The sequence below is a fragment of the Eulemur rufifrons genome, unplaced genomic scaffold (assembly GCF_041146395.1).
Source record: "Eulemur rufifrons isolate Redbay unplaced genomic scaffold, OSU_ERuf_1 scaffold_123, whole genome shotgun sequence".
NCBI classification, from domain to species: Eukaryota; Metazoa; Chordata; class Mammalia; order Primates; family Lemuridae; genus Eulemur; species Eulemur rufifrons.
The window spans coordinates 263,558-288,474 of record NW_027182905.1 but is presented as its reverse complement, the minus strand read 5'-3'; the positions used below and the strand labels follow the sequence as shown (position 1 = coordinate 288,474).

At 44.0% G+C, this 24,917-nt stretch overlaps 1 protein-coding gene and 3 pseudogenes across 1 annotated transcript; 2 read left to right on the top strand and 2 right to left on the bottom strand.

Annotated features, from left to right (window-relative positions):
* Positions 1-10,400: 10,400 nt before the first annotated feature.
* On the bottom strand, positions 10,401-12,763 carry LOC138379706 (AP-1 complex subunit sigma-2-like). The gene is made up of 2 exons (XM_069464832.1): positions 12,343-12,763; positions 10,401-10,417 (listed from the first exon to the last, which is right to left on the bottom strand). The coding sequence occupies exons 1-2, from the start codon at positions 12,761-12,763 to the stop codon at positions 10,401-10,403; spliced, it is 438 nt and encodes a 145-aa protein (XP_069320933.1).
* Positions 12,764-13,220: 457 nt separating this feature from the next.
* LOC138379698 (peroxisome proliferator-activated receptor gamma coactivator-related protein 1 pseudogene) lies at positions 13,221-15,892 on the bottom strand (annotated as a pseudogene).
* Positions 15,893-16,401: 509 nt separating this feature from the next.
* On the top strand, positions 16,402-17,942 carry LOC138379704 (alpha-aminoadipic semialdehyde dehydrogenase-like; annotated as a pseudogene).
* Positions 17,943-18,035: 93 nt separating this feature from the next.
* Positions 18,036-18,982, top strand: LOC138379697 (pyruvate kinase PKM pseudogene; annotated as a pseudogene).
* The last annotated feature ends 5,935 nt before the right edge of the window (positions 18,983-24,917 follow it).

The following is a 24,917-nucleotide window of genomic DNA, read 5'->3' as shown; positions in this document are numbered from 1 at the left end:
ATCTGGCCTGGATCCTGGCTGTACCTGGCTGAGGCCCCACGGAGTGAGGGCTGGTCCCTGAGAGGCCCTGGGGCAGAGGGACCCGCCTCCTTGAGGGCAGGCGCCTCTGGGTCATGGGCCACAGAGCCCTGGGGCACTCCTGGGTCTGGAGGACAGGGAGGACATCCAGTCAGCCGTAGCTGGAAGAGGAGCCCAGCTGCCCTCCACTCCCACACGTGCAGTCAATAAACAGGCTGCCCCCCACCCCAAAAAAGGCTTTATTCAGACTACTTTTAAATAAGTGGTTGCTTTTATTGTCAGTTTTATTTTCCCCAAGTGTATTTTTTCTCTGTTCTTCTATTTCTTTGTTTCCCTTTATATATATATAATATATATATATGTATAAGATTCTTATACATATATACATATATATATATATAATTTCCAATCCTGGATATTGCCCTGCCACCCATGAAAACTATTCTGGCACCAAAAGTAATGATAAATGTTAAGTGTAATAGAAAAGTAAAGCAAAGAGCCATTCAGCTTCAGTCTTTACATACCATGAATAAAAGATTAAAACATCACATGGAGAAGTTTACCTGGTGATTGTTCACCTGCAGTACTGTGGACTTTTAACTTTTTGTCCCCTTTTTGGTGAAACAGAGTAAAAATAGTCATCTACCATTACTGTTATTTGCTGATTTTATTTTATTTTGATGGTAATATTCTTATGACACTATTGCAACCAAATTGGCTTTACCATCTTGGCTTAGTAGGTATAGAAGACAATGGATTACCATCTTTATTGCTGTAATGTGTTAAGCATTATATGTTAGTAGAATCTAGTTTAATTGTTTCAGGTAGAAAGTATTCTTTGAGTTTCCATTTTGAATGTGTTTGGACTAAACAAACAATAAACTACTGATGACTGCAAAAAAAAAAAAAAAAAAGGCCCGAAGATGTCAAAGGGAATGTTTAGCTGGAAACCAGAGATAAAATAAACTATGTAATTGATAACAATAAACATACTGGTGCTGTAAGTGCTCGTAACATTATGCTGTTTAAAAAGAAACAAGCCGGCTGTCAGGGAGTAGTTCGTGCCGTGAAGGAGGCATTTGGCGTTATTGAAAGAGGTGATATTCTGCCTTAGCATTCACTTGCATTCTTTCCCTGCTCTTTCCTGTTCATTATGCTTTAATTCTGAAGACCATATGAGGGTAGACTATATTACCTTTTAAAAACTACAAACATTTGTATAGGCAAACTATTTTCTTAAAGTTGATGGTCAAATGTTAAAATGTTATTTTTCATACCATTTATAATCTTGTCACAATCCACTTAACAAAGTTTGGTTAGATTTCAGTGAAAATTATCTTCCAGGGTAGTTTTTTTTCCTCTTCCTGGGATGGGGGGGGTAACTTTACTACAGTTAGTATGTATGGTGCAGAATTTCATGCAAATGAGCTTTGCCAGCAGTGTGAACATTTAAACGTATTTAAACAAAACCAAAAAAAATTAATGCACAAACTTGCTGCTGCTTAGATCACTGAAGCTTCTAGGACCCAGTTTCTTTTGCTGATTTAAAAATAAAATGAAAAAAATAAAAAAGTTGTTCCTGAAAAAAAAACCTTTAAATTTATATTTTCAAATGAAACATGTAAGTTTCTAGTAATCATGTTTAAATGAATGCTAAGGCATATAGTCTTTTTCTTTTTTTTTTTTTTTTTTTGTGGCTGAGGTAGGATGGCATATAGTCTTATCTGTAAATTAGAATCTTAAGATTATTTGAACCTTTGAGATAATGTTAAAACACTAGACTAAAATCATTCAATTGATTTTATAGATAAACATAAATCAATATGTATAAAGTTATCCTAAGAAGAAATAGAACATTTTTCTTTAAAAAACCTTCCTTTTATGGCAAAATAAAAACTTCAAAAAAAAAAAAAAAAACCCGTCATGATATCATCTTACCGTTTTATTTGCTAAACACAAACAGTTATTTGGCATTTGTCAGACTGGATTCTCCAGTGCCCAGTGTCTGTTACAGCTACTTTCCAGTTGCTACTGTTTATGCTCATTTCTTTAAGGCAGTGCAAGATCTTGAAGTATTTTATTAGATGAAGAAATTTTGAATTGTATTGATTTTATTTTACTGTATTTCAGTTCTGACATTACTGACCAGTGGGCAGTATACATGTGTTGATGTCTGTCTTGGGTCTTCTGGAACAATTATGATTTAGAAGATTCTGTCCCCCCATTTATGTAGACCAAAAAATACTTTCCTAATTCCTGAATGTGACACAATTCTATTGTCACATTTTGTGTTGTGATTTTAGGTTATGAAAACATGATCATTATATGTACATCAAGTAATTTTTATTTATTGTGAATGTTTGAGTAGCTCACTAGCCCAGCCCTCCTCTATGTTGGCTAAGAGAGTTATTACATTTTTTAACTATGTATTTGAGAGTAACATGGATTTTGCTATTGTTTTTGGAATATTCAGTCTATTGCTATAACATGTTAAATGAGACCACGAAATTTAAGGGCTTCTGATTCTGATTAAGTTAATGAATAGGGTTCCAGGCTCTTTCCTCTGGGTTCTTGAAAGAGAATAAAATTATGTTTATCTTATCTTTGTTATCAGGTTTGCTTAATTCTTTTGAACTATGATCTTAAAGGCACAAACAGTGCCAATCATCTTGCTCATTTGTTAATAGCAGATCTATATTGCAACAAGAAAATTATTTTTCAGAATAAAGCTCAGTTAAAATCAACTTAAGTCACTGCTGAATTTCTAAACCAGAATTTGGACTTATATCAACATCAACATGTATATGTGTTAGATGATCCTCAACTATTGTCCGAATTTAATAAATAGTCAATTTTTAAAACATTTTAATATTAAAAGTTATGAAAGAATGTGGTAATAGCAGTCTTACCTCTGCATTTTCTTTCAATTGTAAATTGCAATTATTTGTTGGGTATTTTGGGCTACAAAGCACAGAAACTTTAAAAATGAAAATGTACACATTTTACTGCAATGATCCCTGTGCATTTTTTCTAGTGTCTGAGGCTTCCAGTTGGACTTGAACTCCCATGTTGTCTAGTTTCCTACCTAGAGGTGTATCTTCTAGGAAGGAAACAGAAAAGAGTGAACAACAATTTGAATGGAAATGAGCTTTGACCTACCTTGTAAAACAAAAGCACAAACAAAAGAGAAAGTGGTCGGTGAGAGCTCCCCAAACAGAATAATATAACAAGAAAGATTTTCCAGGTATCTCCACAATCAAATCCAATCCACTAAACAAACAAAAAATAAATAAAAATAAAAAAGAAAGCTTCTCACAGGACAACGGAGGGGATGCGGCCTCCAATCTTCTTTAGAGGTATGACCCCCGCGGATCAAGGTGGCCTCCATGAACCAGCGCCACGTGGATTTCTACCTCGCCTCCATTGAAGACATGCTGGTGGCCGTCGGGGGCCGGAATGAGAACGGAGCTCTCTCGTCGGTAGAGAGGGACAGTCCCAAGGCCGACTCCTGGTCCTATGTGGCCGGTCTGCCAAGGTTCACGTACGGCCACGCGGGCACCATCTACAAAGACTTCGTGCACATCTCGGGGGGCCACGACTACCCTTGTTTGTCAGATGGGCCCTTACCGCAAGAACCTGCTGCGCTTCGCACACCGGATGGACGTGTGGGAGGAGCGGCGGCCCCTGACCACCCCCCGCGGCTGGCACGGCATGTGCAGCCTGAGCGTCTACTCCATCCGGGGCAGCGACGACAACATCGAGTCCGTGGAGCGCTGTGACGTGCTGGGCATGGAGGCCTATATCCCGCAGCGCACCCAGTGGACCCGCGTGGCGCCGCGGCTGCACGCCAACAGCGAGTCGGGCGTGGCCGGGTGGGAGGGCCGCGTCTACATCCTGGGCGGGTACAGCTGGGAGAACACCGCCTTCTCCAAGCAAGTGCACGACCGCGAGGCCAACAAGTGGAGCAAAGCCATCGACCTGCCCAAGGCCATTGCCGGCGTGTCGGCCTGCGTCTGTGCCCTGAAGCCGCGGCTAGAGGACAAGAAGAAGAAGGGCAAGGACAAGAGGCAGCAGGACTGGGGCCACTGACCCACCGGCGCCCTCCCGGGCCTCGGCCACTGCCAGCTCCCGAGTGTCTGCAGACCAGGAGCAACTGCTCCGATCCTGGCAACCTCCTGTACAACTTAGCAGCTTTTTTTACTTTTATGATTCCTGGTATTTCTATGATATCACGGTAACCGATTAAATATTATATGTAACTTTAAAAAAAAAAAAAAAACAACTAGATAGGACCTTGTGAGACAGGACCATGTGTTAATAACTGATTCTGGCCCATGGGCTGTGGGTGACAGTGACATGTGTGACTTCGGGCCAGCTGTATGCCCTCCAACTCTCTCTCCTCTTTCCTCAATGACTGAGGAGACCTCGTGCTCCAGATGCAGTAGCCACATGATGATAATGCGTCAGTCAGCCTGGATCCCTGAGCCAGAGTGTGGAGCAGGGGCCCTGCCCACCTACACTGGACATTTTACATGAAGAAGAAATAAACCTTTGTGATGTTAGTCCTCTGAGACTTTGCAGTTGTTTGTTGCAGCAGCAACAAACCAAGCTTAATAAATAAACACATTTTTGTCAGCCAAAACCTGGCATTTTACATGAATACATTGCAGTGTGCAGTTCTTCACAGTAAATTGTAGAGTAGGCTCACACACACCATCTTTTTTGGTCCTTAGAACAATTGTGTACATGGAAATTCCCCCTGGTAAGAGGTTAGCAAGTTTTTTTCCTTACATAAGGACTTCTCTAAAGTCCCCATTTCTATATATATCCATGATTCAGTCAGTCTGTCTCCTCACTGTACCCAAATTCTACCACCATGATTTCTGAACTGTATTGCATGTATTTGTTCATAATCTGCCTCCCCATACCAGGCTGGAAGCTCCTGGATTCTGTCTTATTGAAGCCACAGGCAATATCTTATAGATTTTGTGTCTATTCCAGCACCTGGAGCATAGTAGGTGTTTTAATGTAGACTGAATGCGTCATCAATTATGTGAAGTAGGCAGGGCAGGTGTTATTATTTCTGTTTTACTGAGCTGCAGTGAAGTTTAGGGATTTGTCCCAGGTCAGACAGCTAGGAAGTGGCAGAGTCTGGGGTGAGCCCCGTCTTCTGGCTAGAGAGCCCTGTGTGGCAATCACTGAGTGTTTCTTGCACAGGCAGTTTTGAGGATCAAATGAGGTCGTGTGTTCAATGGCACTGCTTACTTGGTGAGGAGGTGAGACATGTAAGGCATTCTCAATACTTTTACATTTCCTGTCTCCAAACAGCAGGTCAGGAGTCCCATGTGGTGGTGTCAGAAACTGGAGAAGGGCCTGGCTGGACTTGGGCACACGTTGAAGAAAGGACCAGGATGGAAGTTCCCTGGAGGAGGAGACCTGTGTGCCCCACCCTCGGCTGCACGACAGTGCCTGGAGCATGGTAGGTGTCCAATACATTGTTCCATTGAACACACAGGAAACAAGAAAGGAGGCTCCAATGTGAACTCTGAAGGGACGGGCCTGTGAAGGGAGTGGGTGTGTGGGGATCCTGCCGAGGCTCCTTCCTTCCCTCCCTCTGGCTGTGTGAATACCCTGGGCCCATATGTTGTTTGTCAAAGATGTCGAGCTGGGCTGGTGGGATAGTTTCACTCTTCTGAAAAGCCTTGTAGACACCCCTGTTGGACTCTCACAGCACGGCTGTGCATAACATGGGTCCATCTATGGTGTGGATGGAAGGGCGAAGGGAGCCTCTCTGCCACCTCACAGAACCCCAGCTCCCGGAACTGGGGGGGATTCAGAATTCATGGCAGCAGCACTTGCAGATGCGTTAGCTGAATCTGTGTGCCTACTCCAGGAGGCTGGTTGTGGCTGCCTGGAGCAGTGCATCGACATGTCTTAGCTGGGATCAATTAAAAATAACTGCTGTGGCGAGGAGAGGGAGTGGCGTGTGAATGCCGCAGATTCGCCTTCTCGGATCTCATTTGAATGCCTTTCTCATGGTGCCCGACTTCTACAATTAGAGAGCCATTACTTTGCATTAAGGCCTTGTCTGTCTGTTAACATTTGTGGTATCCACATGGGGAAAGAATAGGTCAAACTATCGCTCTTTGCTGATGGTATGATATTATATCTAGAAAACTTCAAAGATTCAACCAAGATACTCCTGGGATTGATAGATAAATTCAGCAAAGTCTTAGGCTACAAAATCAACGTACACAAATCAGTAGCTTTCATATACACCAATAACAGTCAAGCTGAGAATCAAATCAAAGATGCAATACCTTTCACAATAGTGACAAAGAAAATAAAATACCTAGGAATATATTTAACTAAGGAGGTAAAAGACCTCCACAGGGAGACCTATGAAACACTAAGGAAAGAAATTGCAGAGGATGTAAACAGATGGAAAAATATATCATGCTTATGGATTGGCAGAATCAACATTGTTGAAATGTCTATACTACCCCAAGTGATTTACAGATTCAATGCAATCCTCATTAAAATACCAATGTTATTTTTCACAGACCTATAAAAATAGTTCTCTGTTTTGTGTGGAATCAGAAAAGACCCCAAATAGCTAATGCAACCTTACTTGATAAGAACAAATTGGGAGGCATCAGTTTGCCAGACTTTAAGCTATACTTACAAGGGTATAGTAACCAAAACAGCATGGTACTAGCACAAAAACAGAGACAGAGATCTATGGATAAGAACAAAGAACCCATATATGAATCCATGCTCATATCACCGTCTGATCTTTGACAAAGCAGGCAAAAACATACACTGGGGAAAAGAATCCCTATTCAATAAATGGTGCTGGGAAAATTGGATAGCCACATGTAGCAGGCTGAAACAGGATCCACACCTCTCACCTCTCACAAAAATTAATGCACAATTGATAACAGACTTAAACCTAAGGCATGAAACTGTAAGAATTCTAGAAGAAAATGTTGGAAAAACCCTGATAGATATTGTAGACCGATATCTATAGGCCCTCCAGTTATATAATGGATGTACACTTGTCCATGTCAACCTCAGAGAATATAACATGCTGTGGCACGCTGGAAAGTTCTGGTTGATTGACATTAGTCAGTCTGTAGAACCAACCCATCCTCATGGCCTGGAGTTCTTGTTCCGTGACTGTAGTAATGTCTCACAGTTTTTCCAGAAAGGGGGAGTTAAGGAAACCCTTAATGAATGAGACCTCTTCAATGCTGTTTCTGGCTTAAACATCTCAGCAGATAATGAAGCTGACTTTTTAGCTGAGATAGAAGCTTTGGTGAAAATGAATGAAGATCACGTTCAGAAGAATGGAAGGAAAGCGGCTTCATTTTTGAAAGATGACAGAGGCCCGCTGGTACTGTATGATGAATAGCACCAACACCCATGGCTTTCAGTGTTCACACAGCGGTGATTGTCAGCTGCTAACAGTAAATTAAGTTATCGGTGACTTGAAATACCAAAACATGAGGCATATCCAATGGTGCTTCTGTGCTTTTTTCCTCCTTGGAACCCATGTGCCAGACGTGTGGAATTCTGAGCTCAGCATTGAGAGAATAAAATGTTACTACCTCTCATCTGACAAACAGGATAATGCAATTCTTTAACAGCTATAGTTTATCTGGCTGAAATAGGCCTAATTTTACATGACTCATGTTACAAAATGTTTTGATGAGAATTTTTAAAACTTAGGTAACATTTCCAAATGTGGGAGGAAAAGACACATGTGTTTACAAGGGAGTATTTTATTACAACATATTTGCTTTATTCATCTCCCTGTTTTGTGTTGTGTCTTTCCTCAAATATTTTATTGATTTAAAATTAGCCCTTCTCAATTCTTTTTCCAGTGTGTGGCCATGACTCTAAAGGAAAATTTATTCTCTTTAGTGAGTTTTACAAATGGAAATTTGGTTTCAGAATGTTTGATGGAAATATTCATAAGCATTGTACTTTTTATTAGTACATTTCATTTTCATGAAAATGAACTGAATTCTACTTTTGTCATACTCATTGAAGAAAAGGCATCATAGGTTTCTGAAAGAGTTAATGTGTAAGAACTTCTTAACTATCCGGATTTTTAAATTTAACTTTCAACTTCTCTACATTTAGGTAAAATGATTAGGATATAACTCATGGTGTGACTGCTCTATACTCATAATGAAAATATAAATTATCTGGAAGGACAGAAAATAAGCCTTAACCATGTCTGACATATTTTAATGAAATCAATGAAACAAAATTCAGTTTACCTTCTACTAAAACCATATATTTATTGGTTGATTTTGAGAGGAATGTAACAAGTTAATTAGAAATATTAAGCAATCAAGGTATATATAAAACCACTTGTGTACCAAATTAACTAATTTAAGCTATCTGGCCTCACTATTAATAGTTTTTAGTACTGGCTATATAACATATCTTTAAAAAAGTAAGCACTGTACTGGAAAAGTACATTGGCTTTGTTAGGATTGAAGTTCATTAAGCACAATGTAATCATTCCTCCTGTGACTGAAGTCAGATTGGAACCACTAAAGATCCAAACCTTCTGTCTGGCAATAGAAAGTAAAAATCTAGACATCTTTTACATTGGAAAGCTTCTCTTTTAACATTATTTCAGAATGCCAAATATTTTCTTTCTAGAATAATATTTATTTTTGTTTTGTTGTACAGCTTTTAATTACATTTCAGAGAAGTGTGATTTTGGGTAGTTACTTATTACATTTTTGAAATGTTTAGTACTCTGAAATAAAGATTTAAATGACTGGTGAAAAAAATTTTTTTTTCTGATTTAACATATATATATATATATATATATTTTACATGCGATACTTTTATTTTAGACATGCAAGGAAAGCTATTTCAGAATCTACTAATTTAAAGCAAGCAGCTGTATACAGATAACAAAAGAAGCAACATTTGGTTACAGCTCAACACACAGCATCCAAAGCAAACAGGCATGAGACAATGCATATTTGTGTAGCATTAAAACCAGACGGATAACAAATTGTGGGGCAGAGGAAGGGATGGAGGAAACAAATGGAAATGAAAGACCAATGTTTCTCAACTTCAAATGTATAATGCTAAATTTCTCATTTGATAGCACATCCAGGTGCTTCAAATGTAGTATATTACAGCAAGAATGGTTAGAATGGAAATAACTCATCTGTATACCTGCCCAACACTAAGTTTGGTCAAAACACATTTTCATAGGTCTTCTTTCAGTGGTAAACCCGTTTGATCCTGTTCTGAAGTTATTGTTTAATAACTTACTAAACTCAGGCTTTAAGCTCTCTAGATATAAACAATGAATTATTTGGTACTTTTGCTTTTATAATAAAACATGCTGTATGTTTTATTAAAATATACAATAGTGATCAATATTAAAAGTTTTAATATTCAGAAATATAAAGCAACAGTTAATAAAGCATTAAGTATTTAAATGCAGACTTAATATATTAGAAAGCCATAACTAGTAAAATATAAGTCTTTAGGTATTAAAACTTAACATTAGGATGTTTTCTTTTTCCCTTTCTTTAGAATAGATTCCTTTCAACATAGGATTTTTTAACTATAAAATAAACTTAGCATTAATATTTTGAAAAAGCTACTATTAAGCAATAGATATTGCAGAAGAGACTTTTCAGACATAGCTTTCTATAAATTCTTAAAGGGATTGTTCGATATTATTACATAGCACAAATGTGATTCAATAAATGTGGTGCTCAATGTTTCCTAAAAACTGAAAGTTTTAATTTTAAGTATTATACAATAGTACAGATTAATTTTGCTTTCTTGTATTATTTCGACATACACTTTTACATGATACATTAGAACACATTAGCTCATATAGATTGTAAGATAATCACACAAAATCATTCCCCCTTGCCTCTCAATATTTGAAGACCAAACTACACTATATATTATGGCACTGCTTATTTTGAACTAGCACTTCAGCTATATTTTCTTTGGTAAACATTTTAATGATTGTTAGGTTTTCTTCCTATATGATTAGTCACAGATGGTTCATTAATGATAACATGCATGTGTTTAAAATGAAATATTACTGAAAACACTCATAGGCCATATTTTGTCAAAATGAGATAAAATCAGTTTCAGACAGGAATAAGCTATATCAAGATCACATATAGAATGAAAATAAAATGGAAAAGAATTAGGAATGAGAATAGGAAAAAAATACAATCATAAGGGTACTGGTTCTGAAATGTTCTGTTATTATCATACAAGATAATCAGTCACTAAGCTGAGGACATTTTCTCACTCTATTTCCTCTGTGAAATTCTGCATACTCGATGAGTAGTCATTTAGTACACAGGGACATTAAACTATTCCTGACGTGGCTACAAAAGAAATACATATATTTTTATACACAGTGTACAAACTGACATAGATACAATCAGATTTCTAGAACATTTAGTTCACAGTACCTAAAGTTACCTAAAGCTTAAGTTTTTGTTTGCTTTTGTTCTTTGGTTTATAACTGAGTATTTAACTTCTAGACATTGCCAAGGAGTTCAGATTCATCTTTTATAACTTTACTGTATATGATGGTAAGCAAAATGATGATCCATGTCCTCCAAAAATCCTACAAAATCCTGAAACACTGTATTTACTAAAAATATTCTTTTTTTTTTTTTTTTTTTGAGACAGAGTCTCACTCTGTTGCCCAGGCTAGAGTGAGTGCCGTGGCGTCAGCCTAGCTCACAGCAACCTCAAACTCCTGAGCTCAAGCGATCCTCCTGTCTCAGCCTCCCGAGTAGCTGGGACTACAGGCATGCACCACCATGCCCGGCTAATTTTTTTTTTTCTATATATATTTTTAGCTGTCCATATAATTTCTTTCTATTTTTAGTAGAGGTGGGGTCTCGCTCTTGCTCAGGCTGGTCTCGAACTCCTGAGCTCAAACGATCTGCCCACCTCGGCCTCCCAGAGTGCTAGGATTACAGGCGTGATACTAAAAATATTCTGAAAAGATTTTCAGTGTAAGTTATCTGGTCAGTACTGAGTTAACTGAAAATTCAGTTAGAATACTCCCTTCCACCAGTGTTTACATTCATCAGGATTTTATTACATGAAATAGAGATGCTAGAAAAAAAGTGGAAAAGTGGTCACCCATCTGGTACTTGAAGTAGCAATGAAAGTTTTTAACTGGTCACTTAGAGCTACAAAAACCAAAAATCCAAAGAGTGTGACTTTGAGTCTAAGGATATTAGTTTTTAAAAAATCCTCCAGATAGATTTTAAAGAACTCTCCAGATTTGTCAAATGTATATGACTACAAATATATCTAACAAGATGTTTCTCACATCACGAGGAAGAAAATGTAACCTGAGGTGAGGTTAGTAAAGTGACCCTAGAGTGTCTACAGATGGACTTCTATGGGCTCCAAGAATTCCCTGAAATCTGAGGCAAAATTACGTACAAATTTTCCTGGGGAGAGGGCTCATCACTCTTGAGACTCTCAAAGGGATTATATGCCCCACCAGAAGGTTTATGACTCCAAAAGTTTAAAACTGCTTATTTGAGTGTTTTAAAAGTATCCTCCTTTTCATATTTATTCAAGTTGGAACTTTTAAATTTTGAGCTATAAAATCATATAAACTGTTCCAAAAAAAAAAACAAAAACCTAATAGATCCCTAAACTTATACAACCATTAAATACAAAAGTATCTGAGGAGGAAAGTCAGTTAAATTTTAATCCTCAGATAATTGTTAGGGTGAGTACCCTTTCAATAATTCCCAAACATTTTAAAGAGACAGTTGCCCTTTTTCTTCCCTACTCAGTATAAATTATAGTGGAATGAAGAAGCAAATTAAAATAATGCTATTCATAATAAATTAAACTCCCAAATGCTTCATTTTCTTACAGAAGCTCTCATTTTCATAGGAAAAGTCTACTTCTGTATCAATGGTATTAGCAATTCACAGTACTTAATGAGTACTTTTTTGTCAATGAACGTCTGAACATATTTCAATTGCATGCAAAAAATAAATTATAAGCCCTGATGATGGATCATTATCAGAGCAAAATTCCCTAAGAAAATATAAGTTTAATGAAGTAATTGGGATAATCCCTTGGAATTTAATATAATTATAGACTTTCCAGGTAATGCTAAAACATAAATAACAAACTTGCCAAAATAATAATTACAAACTGAATTCATATATCCTACTACGTTTTGATGCATGTCAGTACTCCAGCACGTATTCTGGTACGCTTTCTTACACCCAGTGAAACTCCTGCTGTGAAACATATTCTCTGTTTTCTCCTGCAGTAGGTCGGCCTGCTCAATTGCTTTAAGGACATTTTTCTTGGATGTTTCCTGAACTTCTCTTCCCAAAAGAAACTCATCTAAAATAAAATAAGCCTTCTCAAAATTAAAGATGATATCAAGTTCACACACACTGCCAAAATACTTGGCAAGTAATTCCACATAACGATGAATTATTTCCAGGGTAATTAATTCATTGTCCTGATCCTCAATAGCACAGCAAAAATACAGACTAGCATATCTTTTGTAAACAATCTTCAGATCGTGCCACTCCAGGAAGCTGCACATTTTCGGTTTCCTTGCTAAAACGGTTTGAACAAGTTCTCTTGTAATCTTTTTCTTTTCTTTGTCTGATAGCAGGACATACCATTTCTGCAGTCGAAGCTTTCCCTGACGACTAAACAACATAAACTGCATCAAGCCCCGGCGAGGTGACAGGCAAGGAGCGGAGCAGACAATGGCATCCGCCGCCACGCAGGGGGCGCCCAGAGTCCTCGGCGGCCGCCCCCTCCCCGGCCGCCGGCCCCTCCCGAAAACGCCCCGCAAAACTTGAGGCGATTCCCGAACCACAGGTGCCGCGGGGCTGTCGCGGAGCCCGGGACTGGACCTCACATCCCGGGGCGTGGCGCGGAGTGGTGCGCAGGGCGCGGACGCCGAGAGGTCTTTAACATATTTTTTATTTCTCTTTTTTCCATTTCTTTATAAAACAGTGGTGTCCTCACTAGCAGCTCTCTCCCCTAGAGTGGGGGAGGGGTGGAGGAGGTTGGGCACCTCCAAAGAAAAAGGGGGAGGGGAAGGGCCCGAGGTTACCTCTGGAGGTTCTTTTGGGCCTGTTTCAACAATGTGTCAAAATCAAGAGAATCCAATTTGCTCTTTACAGGTCAGTTGCAGGGTCAAAGTCTTCCCGGCTGGAGTCAAGATCAGAATAGCTCCTCTTGCAGAACTGCCTATGGCCCCCAAAGCAGAGATCAGAGGGCTGCTCATCTGCCTGCCGCAGCTTGTGGCCACTCTCGATGGCTGCAAACGCCTCCTCAGCATAGCGGTAAGTGACGAAGCCATAGTTGTCACCCTGGACACGGAAGTGGATGGTGCATTCCTCAATTTCTCCAAAAACTGAGAACCTCTGTTTCAGCTCTGATCAAGTCATGCGGCTAGGTATCTTCCCAGTGAGGACCACCCTTCTCCCTTCTGTTGCACGCTCCTTCTGCAGCACTCTCTGCCTTTGGTAATGGTTGGGTGAATGGTAAGAGCTGTACCGCCCCCTCCTGTCACTTCTCCGCAGGGGGGGATGGGAAGCGCAAACGGCTTCGGGAACTGGATGATGAGGATGAGGAAGATGAAGAAGATGATGATGAAGAGGAAGAGCATCTTTGGGAATGTCTGGAGGAACTGCAGCTGGACCTTCGCCACCTCCTGTGGTTGGGGGCAGAGGGACCTGGGGTGAGATCAGGATGAGGAAGATGATGAAGAGGATGAGGAGAAAGATGCTTCGCCGGTCTAGTTGGACCCACAGCTGACAGAACGACTGCTGTGAAACCAGCAGTGAAACGCCACACAGTGAAACCAGTCACCACCCCAGAGACAAACCGCAGAGCGTGGGCAGGGGAAGCCCTGGGCTCCGGCTCCCTGGCAACCTCCCCTCGCCTGGCTCGTCCTCCCGGTAACCCCGGTGGCCTGTCGTGGGACATGGGCGTCGGTGAGACACCTTCCTCCAGGGACTTGGCTCAGCCCGGCTCGAAGCGCCCGTGGCGCAGCGCGAGGGACCCGGGCAGCAGCCTGGGCCTCGGTCTCTGCCGGCTCTGTCCGGGCGCCCTTGAGACTGGCTGTGCCCCCGGCCTCCCTCATCCACTCAGCTGGCATCAGGGCCCAGGATCCGGATTCCCGTCCTGTGCTCGGAAGACCAAGCTGTGGGGACCAGTTAGGCCCCCGACAAGGATAGGCCACCGTCTGCCCGTGGCCCTGGGCTCGGCAGGGCCTCCCCGACACTGCGACCAAACAGGGCGTTCAGGTCCAATGAATGACTTGTCTGCTGTGGCCGGCTTAGCCCCTCCAGGCACCGGGCCGAGGAAGAAATGACCTTTGAGACAGCCCAGGCCCCCTTAGGAGTTGTTAGCAAGTCTCAGGAAATAAACCAGAGTTCACCCCCAACTCCTGGGGGCCTGGGATGTGGTATGAACCCCCCCAACTTCCACTCAGGGGGGTCCCCGCTGTTGCTTTCAGGAGCATCGGGCCCATTTAGGAATGGAGCTTCTGTCTGAATCTTTTCCCGGAATCATCTCTGACCGCCGTGTAGCCTGATCCAGTTCCCGTGCCAGGACAGTGGCCTCGTGGGGGTAGGAGCGTTGCCGTGTCCGAAACTGTTTTTCCACCTCCGCCTGCCATTTCACCCAGAAACCATGCCCGAGAACCAGAAGGTTCCACCACTGGCCTTTGCCCTGGGCGGATGGGTCCACGTGAAGCCTGGACCCCTGCCAGGGAAGGTCTGCAGTCTTCACGCAAATCCCACGGAGCCCCCGTGGGGGCAGAGCATGGTCTGCTAGGGTCCCCACCTCTGCCAAAAGCAGGAAATGGGGTCTTGCCCTCCCACCAGCCCTCTGCTTTCCAAGGTACCCCAGTGAGCCTGCCGACCCTGGCCTGAGGGCCTCAAGCTGCCTCCTACCCTTCTCCCCAGAGGAGCCTCTGAGACCATGTTGTTGCCCCAAGGGCACCACCAAGCCGCCAAGGTCCCACAGTGTGGAAGGGCCCCAAGCGCCCACCCCGCCAGTCTCCTGCACACCTACAGGGCCACAATTAGAAACCATGGGACCCGGGCAGAGCCACCCTGGGGGCCTCAGCCCAGCAGTCTGGCCTCCCTGGCCCGGCCCCACCCCCCACCCCCCACCCCCCACCCCCCACCCCCGGGTGCCTGCCGCCTGCTACTTCCCCAGTCTGCAGGGCTGCCTTTCTCTCCTTAGGGTCCGGCGGGCCCCAGCAAAGCCACTTCCAGGCCCTGCTGAGAACTCTGGGACCCCCGAGAGGTCTGGGAGAAGGTTACGCTGGTGTAGCAGGGCCACAGCCTGCCAGACCCCCACCCCTGTGTCCTCCCTCCCTGCTGCTGTGCTCAGAGGAGCAGGGCAGCCCTGAGCTCTTGCCCCCTGGGAGCTGCAGGGGACAGGGCAGACTTGGCCAGCCACCGAGGGCACAGGGTGTCTCAGGCTGGTTTTGGTCCACTTTCCCCACTTTTAATGAGGAAATCAGAGCTGCTCCATGTTGGGGTGAGAAGAAGTAGGGTGGTCAGCTCTCCCACCCGACAGGCGGAGAAGCAGGGCCACTCCTGAGACTCAGAGCTGGGTCTCTCAGGCTGCCCAGCAGCTGTGACCACAGCACAATGTCACCTGGAAACAGGAGCTTCTGATTGAGGCGTGCTGTGGATTTGTCACTGCCTGTAGCCACGGATCGGCCCCTGCTTGGAAACTGGATGTCACAAGCACTGCCAGCGGGGCCAGCACCCTCCACGGAAGGCCTCATCCACCTCTGTGGCTCTGTGGCACTTTGGAAGTGTCCCATGGCTTGCAGGAGCCCAGAGGCCTCCTTCTCTGGGGTGTCTCTCACTGACTGTGATTCTCAGTCGGGGCGATTCAGGATTCTGCCCCCCAGGGGACACTGGGCTGTGTCTGGGGACATCTATAGTTGTCATAACAGGGGCAGCTCCTGGCATGGTGGGTGGATGCAGGGACACTGCTCAGCACCCAGCTGCGCCCAGGACGCCCCATTGCTGAGAATGCTCCGGCCCCCAAATGTCCACAGTGCCCTGGGGCAGAGACCAACCCCAGCTCATAGGAAGACCTATGGCAAGTGACAATGGATTGTGCACAAGGGCCAGATGGTGACAGAGACAGAGTCGAACTGACAGAAGGGAGGGCGCAAGAGGCGCTCGCTGTTTGACCTGCAGGCAAGGACCAGGAGCAGCCACCAGAGCTCGGACATCTGGCTCCCTAATAGCACAAACAGATTTCTGTTTAAAAAAAAAATAGCAAAACTCCAAAAAGAAAAAAAAATGGAGGCTGGGGCTCAGTATGTGGACCCTGCCCCATGCGCTGTGTGTGCACACTGCAAGGACCAGCAAGCTCTTGGCACCTTAGTACAGGCCTGCCACCTTTATGTCCACTCTGCTGATCAATCAGCCCCAGTATGCCTGGCTGAAAGAGCTGGGGCTCCCCGAGGAAAATGAGGGTGTGTATAATGGAAGCTGAGGAGGCCTGAGAGAGGTTATTATCACCTATTGTCCTGCTAACAATGAACCAATAGCAAGAGTTCGACAGGCCAGCATGGCCGACTGTGAAGAAACTGTAAAGAAAGCAATGGAAGCATGGAAAGTCTGGGCAGATATTCCTGCTCCAAAGTGAGGAGAAATAGTAAGACAGATTGGTGATGCCTTGCGGGAGAAGATCGAAATCCTAGGAAACTTGGTATCTCTGGAGATGGGGAAAATCTTAGTGGAAGGTGTGGGAGAAGTTCAAGAGTACGTGGATATTTGTGATTACACTGTCGGTTTGACACAGATTCGGGGACCTATCTTGCCTTCTGAAAGATCTGGCCATGCCCTCATTGGACAGTGGAATCCCATAGGCCTGGTTGGAATCATCACTTTGTTCGATTTCCCTGTGGCAGTCGGTGTATGGCTGGAACAATGCCATTGCCATGATCTGCCAGAACGTCTGCCTTTGGAAAGGAGCTCCAACAACTTCCCTAATTACTGTAGCTGTCACAAAGATAATAGCTAAGGTTCTGGAGGACAAAAAGCTGCCTGGTGCAGTTTGTTCCTTGACTTGTGGTGGAGCAGATATCGGCACAGCAATGGCCAAAGATGAGCGAGTGAACCTGCTATCCTTTACCGGGAGCACCCAGGTGGGAAAATAGGTGGCCCTTATGGTGCAGAAGAGGTTTGGGAGAAGCTTGTTAGAACTTGGAGGAAACAATGCCGTTATTGCTTTTGAGGATGTGGACCTCAGCTTAGTAGTTCCATCAGCTCTCCTTGCCACCGTGGGGACAGCGGCCAGAGGTGTACCGCTGTGAGGCGACTGTTTTTACATGAAAGCATCCATGATGAGGTTGTAAATAGACTTAAAAAGGCCTATGCACAAATTCGCATTGGGAAGCCATGGGACTCTAATGTTCTCTTTGGGCCACACCTCACCAAACTGGCAGTGAGCATGTTTCTTGGAGCAGTGGAGGAAGCAAAGAAAGAAGGTGGCACAGTGGGTCTCACCCATGATGCATCCATTGCACACACAGAGACTTTTGCTCCAATTCTCTACGTCTTTAAATTCAAGAATGAAGAAGAGGTCTTTGCATGGAATAATGAAGTAAAACAGGTACTTTCAAGTAGCATTTTCACCAAAGATTTGGGTCAAATCCAACGCTGACTTGGACCTAAAGGATCTGACTGTGGCATTGTAAATGTCAATATTCCAGTGAGTGGTGCTGAGATTGGAGGTGCATTTGGAGGAGTGAAGCATATGGCAGTGATGCCTGGAAACAGTACGTGAGAAGATCCACTTGTACCATCAACTACAGTAAGGACCTTCCTCTAGCCCAAGGAATCAAGTTTCAGTAAAGGTGTTTTAGATGGACATTATTCAAAGTCTTCTAGGCATTCTTACAGCTGCTTCTGAAGAAGATAAAGAAAATTAAGTTTTGCCTGGAATAAATGCATCATTTTGAATATGAAAAAAAAAGATTAGGTGCATTGGAGATTCACACTAGGAGCCTTCTAAGGCCAGAGGTTGAAGCTTCTCTTCCAGCTCTGGGATCAGTCCCAGAGCAGGCCCTGCCCCCAGGAGTCTGTGTGTCTGCTCTGTTCTTCCCATCCATACTCCTTTGGGGGAATCACGAGAGAGTTCGGAGGTTTGACGAGATCCTGAAGGCCAGTGATGGGATCATGGTGGCTTGTGGTGATCTGGGCATCACGATTCCTGCAGGGAAGGTCCTCCTTTCTCAGAAGATGATGATTGGGTGGTGCAACCGAGCTGGGAAGCCTGTCATCTGTGCCACGCAGATCTGGAGAGCATGATCAAGAAGCCCCGCCGCACCCGGGCTGAGGGCAGTGATGTTGCCAATGCAGTTCTGGACAGAGCCGACTGCTCATGCTGTCTGGAGAAACAGCCAAGGTGGACTACCCTCTGGAAGCTGTTCACATGCAGTGCATGATTGTGCGTGAGGCAGAGGCCGTCATTGCAATTATTTGAGTAGCTCTGTCACCTGGTGCCCATTACCAGTGACCCCACAGAAGCCACCATGGTGGGCGCCATGGAGGCCTCCTTCAAGTGCTGCAGTGGGGCCATAATCGTCCTCACCAAGTCCAGCAGGTCTGCTCACCAGGTGGCTAGATAACACCCACGTGCCCCCATCATTGCTGTGACACGGAATCCCCAGACAGCTTGCTAGGCCCACCTGTACCATGGCATCTTCCTTGTGCTGTGCAAGGATGCAGTCCAGGAGGCCTGGGCTGAGGATGTGGACCTCCGGGTGAACTTGGCCATGAATGTTGGCAAGGCCCGAGGCTTCTTCAAGAAGGGAGATGTGGTCATTGTGCTGACTGGGTGGCACCTTGGCTTTGGCTTTACCAATACCATGCATGTAGTACCTGTGCTGTGAGGGACCCCAGAGCCCCTCCTCCAGCCCCTGTCCCATCCCCTTCCCCCGACCCATCCATTAGGCCAGCAATGCTTATAGAGCTCACTCTGGGCTGTAGTGTGGCACTAGTGGGCTGGGACACCAGGGAGAAGATTAATGCCGCTGTGAAACATGGCTATTTGTAGACTCTGCTCAGCTGGGGTAGCTCAGAGCCTGCTTGCCCATCATTTGGTCCCACAAGCAAGGGACAAAGGGGGAATGCAAGACTGTAGGCCCCCAGAGTCTGTGGCAAGAGGGCAACAACTCCTTCTCTTTTGTATACCTGCTTTGGTTTCTGTAGAAAATGGATGTGCAGAGAAGTCCCAACCCTGACCTGGGGTCAGGAGACAGCTAGCAAGAGTAGGGGCCTTAGGGTGTGGGGCAGTGGTTCCAGTTTAAGCAGACTCTGGCCCTGGCCCTAACTTGCTTTCCCAACCCCACGGCCTCCCTTGTGCACTGTGCTCTTCTGTCCTGCACTCCACTGACCTGTTGCTGCAAACACTCCACCCTCACCTTCCTTTTTCCCTACTACTGCAGCTGTCTCCGGGCATGTTGTTATAGAGCCTACCTGTATGTCAATAAACAACAGCTGACGCAAAAAAAAAAAAAAAAAAAAAGAAAGAAAAGAAAAGAATTTAAGAAGACCCCAAAAGCAATCACAGCAACAAATAAAAGGGGCCTGATCAAATTAAAAAGCTTCTGCACAGCCGAGGACACAATCGATAGAGCAAATAGACAACCTACAGAATGGGAGAAAATATTCACGTGTTATACATCTGATAAAGGGCTGATAACCAGAATCTACAAAGAACTCAAGTAAATCAGCAAGAAAAAAATCAAACAACTCCATTAAAAAGTGGAAAAAAGACATGAAAAGAAACTTTTCAAATGAAGATAGACTAATGGCCAACAAACACATGAAAAAAATGTTCAACATCTCTAACCATCAAGGAAATGGAAATCAAAATCACAATGAGATATCACCTAACTCCAGTGAGAATGGCTTTTATCGAAAAGTTCCAAAACAGCAGATGCTGGTGAGGATGCTGAGAGAAAGGTACACTTATATACTGTTGGTGGGGTTGCAAACTAGTACAATCTCTATGGAAAGTAGTATGAGGATACTTCAAAGAACTAAAAGTAGACCTACCATTTTATCCAGCAATCCCACTACTAGGTATTTACCCAAAGGGAAAAAAGACATTTTATAAAAAAGAAACTTGCATTCAAATGTTTACAGTAGCACAATTCACAATCACAAAGATGTGGAACTAACCCAAGTGCCCATCAATACATGAGTGTATTAATAAAATGTGGTATATGTATACCATGGAGCAATGCTCAGCCATAAAAAAAAAATGGTGATCTAGTTTCTTTTGTAATAACCTGGATAGAACTGGATACCATTCTTCTTAATGAAGTATCTATCACAAGAATGGAAAAACAAACACCACATGTTATCAACACTAAATTGTAACTAACTGATCAACACTTACATGCACATATGGAAGTAAAACTCAAGGGAAATAAAGTAGGTGGGAGGAAGGAGGAGGGGATGGATAAATTTACACCTAACGCGTACAATGTACACTAACTGGGTGAAAGGCACACTTCAAACTTTGACTCAAACTGTACAAAAGCAAATTATGTAACCAAAATGTATGTAGTCTGGTAAAATTCTGAAATTAAAAAAAGAGGTGAAAGAAAGAAAGAGAGAGAGAGAGATAAAAAGAAAGAAAGAAAGGAAGGAAGAAAGAAAAGGAAGGATGGAGAGAGAGAGAAAGAAAGAGAGAGAGAGAGAGAAAGAAAGAAACAAACAGAGAAAATAAATCATGGAATCTGAATTTATCTTACAAGAACCATTTATTAAAATATATGTGTGTCAGAGAGGAGCTGCAAAAAAGTATTCAACAATTCAGTGATTGCAAAAAAAGACCATTAACAGTTTTGCTTGTTCTGGAAAATGCCACACACCAGTAACTCTTAAAATAAACAGATTTTACCACCTCACGTAGGATATGTTTAGCAGACTGTCTTCCAAAGTGGCAGCTGCTGAGAGGCAATTGGAGAGCATGTCAGTTTGGTGGAAGGTGGGGTTGGAAACTCGAGTTGTCCCCTGCAATGGGAACACCAGGGGGCTGCACGTATGGAGGAGCCAATACCTGTGGGAGGGCACAAACCAGCTCTACTCTTTCTTTTGGTTAGAAGCCACCAACTCTTGATACCCCACCTCCAGTGGCATGGTTGGTTTGTCTGTAGAGGACCGAGGCTCCTTTTCGGGAGAGCCCTGTGCTCCTGGCCCTGTTGCTCGTTCTCTGTGGGCTATGCCACTGTCACCCACTTCAGGGGGTTGACCTGGGGGTAGAACCGAGGTTGCAACTCCCTCATTTCTTCAGACTAAAAACTTGTTGGGTTCACTGGGCTGGAGTGCAGGGAGGTGGGTGAGGATCACACTGCTAAGAAGAATGAGGTAGTTCACTGTGTTGATAACAAGTCTGACTCCCAGGACTGTATTGAGTTGTTATGTCAAGAGCATAAGCCAATCTAGTTTGGATTAAAAGAATTTAAATGGTAAAAAAATACTCCAGTCAGTTTTATCAGTTTTTCCTAAGGAGAACAGAATGAGAGGGAAGAGAAGTGTTTAGTATATGGGACACTCAGACCCCAGAGAGTCCAGAACAGTGGATAAGTGGTTTGAACAGGGCCAGTGATCCTGGGCTAAGTTTATATTGGGTAAGAGGCATCATTTGCTCATTTATTCATTCAACAAACATGTATCGAGCACTTATTATGTGCCAGTCTCTAAGGATATGGTGATGAAGAAGATGTAGGTCGTGTGCAAATAGAGCTTTGAGTTGAGTGAGGAGTACAGGCAAGAACCGGGACGTTTTCAACAGGCTGTGAGAAGTTGCTAAGAGGGGCATTCGCAGTGGGACTTGGAGGTGTCGGCTTTCCCACCTATGGAAAGGGAATATTCCTCTTTACCACAGAGCTCCAAGTCACTAGAGTCGTAAGAGCTGTCCCAAGTAATGCTCTGGGCATGGGGAATTCGTTTCAGGAACAGATGGTGAAGGGTGGTCCCCAGAACTCACCATGGGATGTGCGCTGCCTAAAGATGTCATAGCAGTTTCTTGCATCTGCAGCGTGTCTCATACATTTCAAAGCACTGTCATGTTCAGCGTTTCATTTGTTTTGTCCTTCTCCCTTGTGAGTTTGGCAGGGTAGGGGGCCCCTAAGGTCACACAGTCAGCTGGTGGCAAAGCTGGTGGTTAGAACCCAAGTGTACTTTGCTGCTCATTCTAGGAGCTGAATTGGATGGAAGATGAACTTGGGGAGTTAGGATGGAGCAGAGACAAAGAGAACACAGAGATTCCAGAAGTACACAAGTCCCTCCCTCCCTTCCTTTCCTTTTCTTTCTTTCAACTGAGAAATCCTTACTGACCATCAGCCATGCGCACTGTGCTACAGGTGGCCACGGGCACGGTGCCATCCTCAGACAGTACTGAACTCTTTTCTGGGCTGTCAGCAAGTCCAGGTCAAAGCCAGCACTCAAACCCTTGTTGAGACCTCTTTCCATAGTGCCACAATTTGCTGGTTGGGGTGTCCTCTCCAGGGCCAGGTAGCAAGAGTGTGAAAGGATGGACCACCCATGGCAAGGAAGGATTGGAGAATCCTGAGCTTCCATAGCCGTCAGGACTGCAGACCACCTAGTCCAGCCCACCTCCGCCCCTCCTGGGGAGAAGGGTCTCCCCACTTTGGAGCAGGGTGGCAGCAGATGCCTGCCCCTGGGAATGCTGCATCCTGGAGCCCACTTTGTGGAGGTGATGACTTACCTTGGTAACTTGGGCTGGGGAGTAGGAGGGGGAAATTTTACCCGATCCCTGTGGTGGATAAACTTAGGGGTATAGGCCTTGGTTAGAGTCATGAAATTGTTTAGTGTTTTGCTATAGGAGTTTCCAGGTATAAAGAGCACTTTTCAGAAGTTGTGGTTTCAACTCAGTTCTAGGAAAAAGACATAAAGAATTAGCAACCTAAATATTATTTGTTCTGGAGAGGAAGGGAAAGCTTGGGTTTTACAGCAAAAGTTCCCACCCGGGTTCCCAATCAAGTCTGTCTATGCAAATGAAAACTTGAAACTCACTTAGTCCTGGTTGGTCAACACAGCTACTCTCTGATTGATTGGTTGAAGAGAGCCCTGAAAGTCCCCTCGATAAAAACATGTGGGCTTTGAGGGAACCCAGAGTACCTGTGTGACCCCCTAGTCAGCAAATAGCCACGTGGCTCTATTTAAAATTTGGGCCCAGCTAGCCACTTAGGATCATTTTGAAAGATTGGCTCAAACCTGTTGACAGACAGCATTGCATTCCATCAGAGTGCCAGGAACCTGCTCTGGGTCCATCTAGTCCCACATGGGGATCCTAGTGGCCTGGCAGTGGCCAATTGAACAACCAGAGCCATTTACTTACATGAGACACTCAAGTACCTGTTAAATTGGAATCAAAGTCTCTCAGGTTAAGTTGGTTCTAGTTTCCAGCTAGAGTGAGTTGAAAGTCTCAATGGTTGGGTCAACATGATCTTTGTGGGGGATTAAAAACAAGCTAGGACTACCTTAAAGGGGAGCCAAAGGCTTAGCCCAAGTATGACGAGGATCATTAATACTTGTAGGGTGAAACACAGCAGGGATCCTATACCAAGGGAGAGTCAACATTTAACCCAGCAAGCCCAGCCAGGGGGCTTTCTGAAGACGTCCCTTTCAGAGATTTGGCTAGCTTTAAGACCTTAGAGTTTTCCAGTTTGAGCTGATTGGAGCCAGATGCAACAGCAAATGTGGGCAGCAGCACAAACACCATCCTGTTCAGTGTGGTGATAGTTTAAAGCAATGTGGTTTTCTAGAACCAGGCAAACAGGAAAGTCTAGGGACCTCTCTTGTGCACTGATGGCTTGGGTGGACCAACTTAGGGCAGGCGACTCTATTAATGGTGCAGGAAAGGTTTATGACCGTATATTCATTCCAAGCAGAATCTAGTTCAAACCAGACCCCAGAAGCCATCCTAATCTAGCTCCTTCACTGGAGTCAATACCTCTGGGCAAATGGCATCCTTGAGAATGTCCTCAACTATAATCTAAGGGATTACTATCAGCATGGCATTGTGCCCCAAGACTCTATGTAGCTCTTAGGGAGTAGGGTGGCTAGCACTGGCAAGGCTAACTGAATAGATGGGAATTTGAGTAAAAGCTGTTTCTGTGGAAAAATCTCCTGGTGTTGATAACTCAAGCATTATTTAGCCTTTTTGGGAGAAGAAAATATATACCTGACAGGTTTCTAGAAAGTCCCTTTTTAGGATGTGTGGGAACCCACAGGTCTAGCAAAACAATGACTGCCTTTGAGGGGTCCTAGTCGAAAGGGGATAGGCAAGGATTTAAGGACCATCGTATGTTGGTTGGCTACCCTGACCACCCGGGAAAATTCAGAACTTCAGGCAGGTGTGTTAACAATATGCCAGGATTAGAGAGGACTGAAGAAAGGTCCTTGGGCAATGGCAGGCTGATTGTCACACCAGTCTTTGTCAATTGGGCTTTTGTTATTTCATTGGTCTGCTCCACAGGCACAGAGGACTGGGGGAGGTAAGCACAATGGAGATGTTGATAAGTTGGCCAAATTTTGCCAACATTTTTAATAATTTGCCCTGTAAAATGAGTTGCTCAGTTCTCTATGAAGCTCCTGAGAGACTGGATTTAGGAGAGCCTATCTATACACAGTGAGAAGCACAGACATTGGGAGGTGACTCAATAAGTATCTTCTCCATGGCTTTTACAAAGGAAGAGACAGCATCTGCTGCTTTGAGACAAGAGGGATGTCCCTGAGCAATAAGATCTAACTGCTGACCGTAGTATCCTATGAGCCTAGTTTGTCCCC

Excerpts from the sequence above, each read along its gene's own strand:
- LOC138379706 (XM_069464832.1), bottom strand. The coding sequence starts at position 12,763 with ATGCAGTTTATGTTGTTTAGTCGTCAGGGAAAGCTTCGACTGCAGAAA.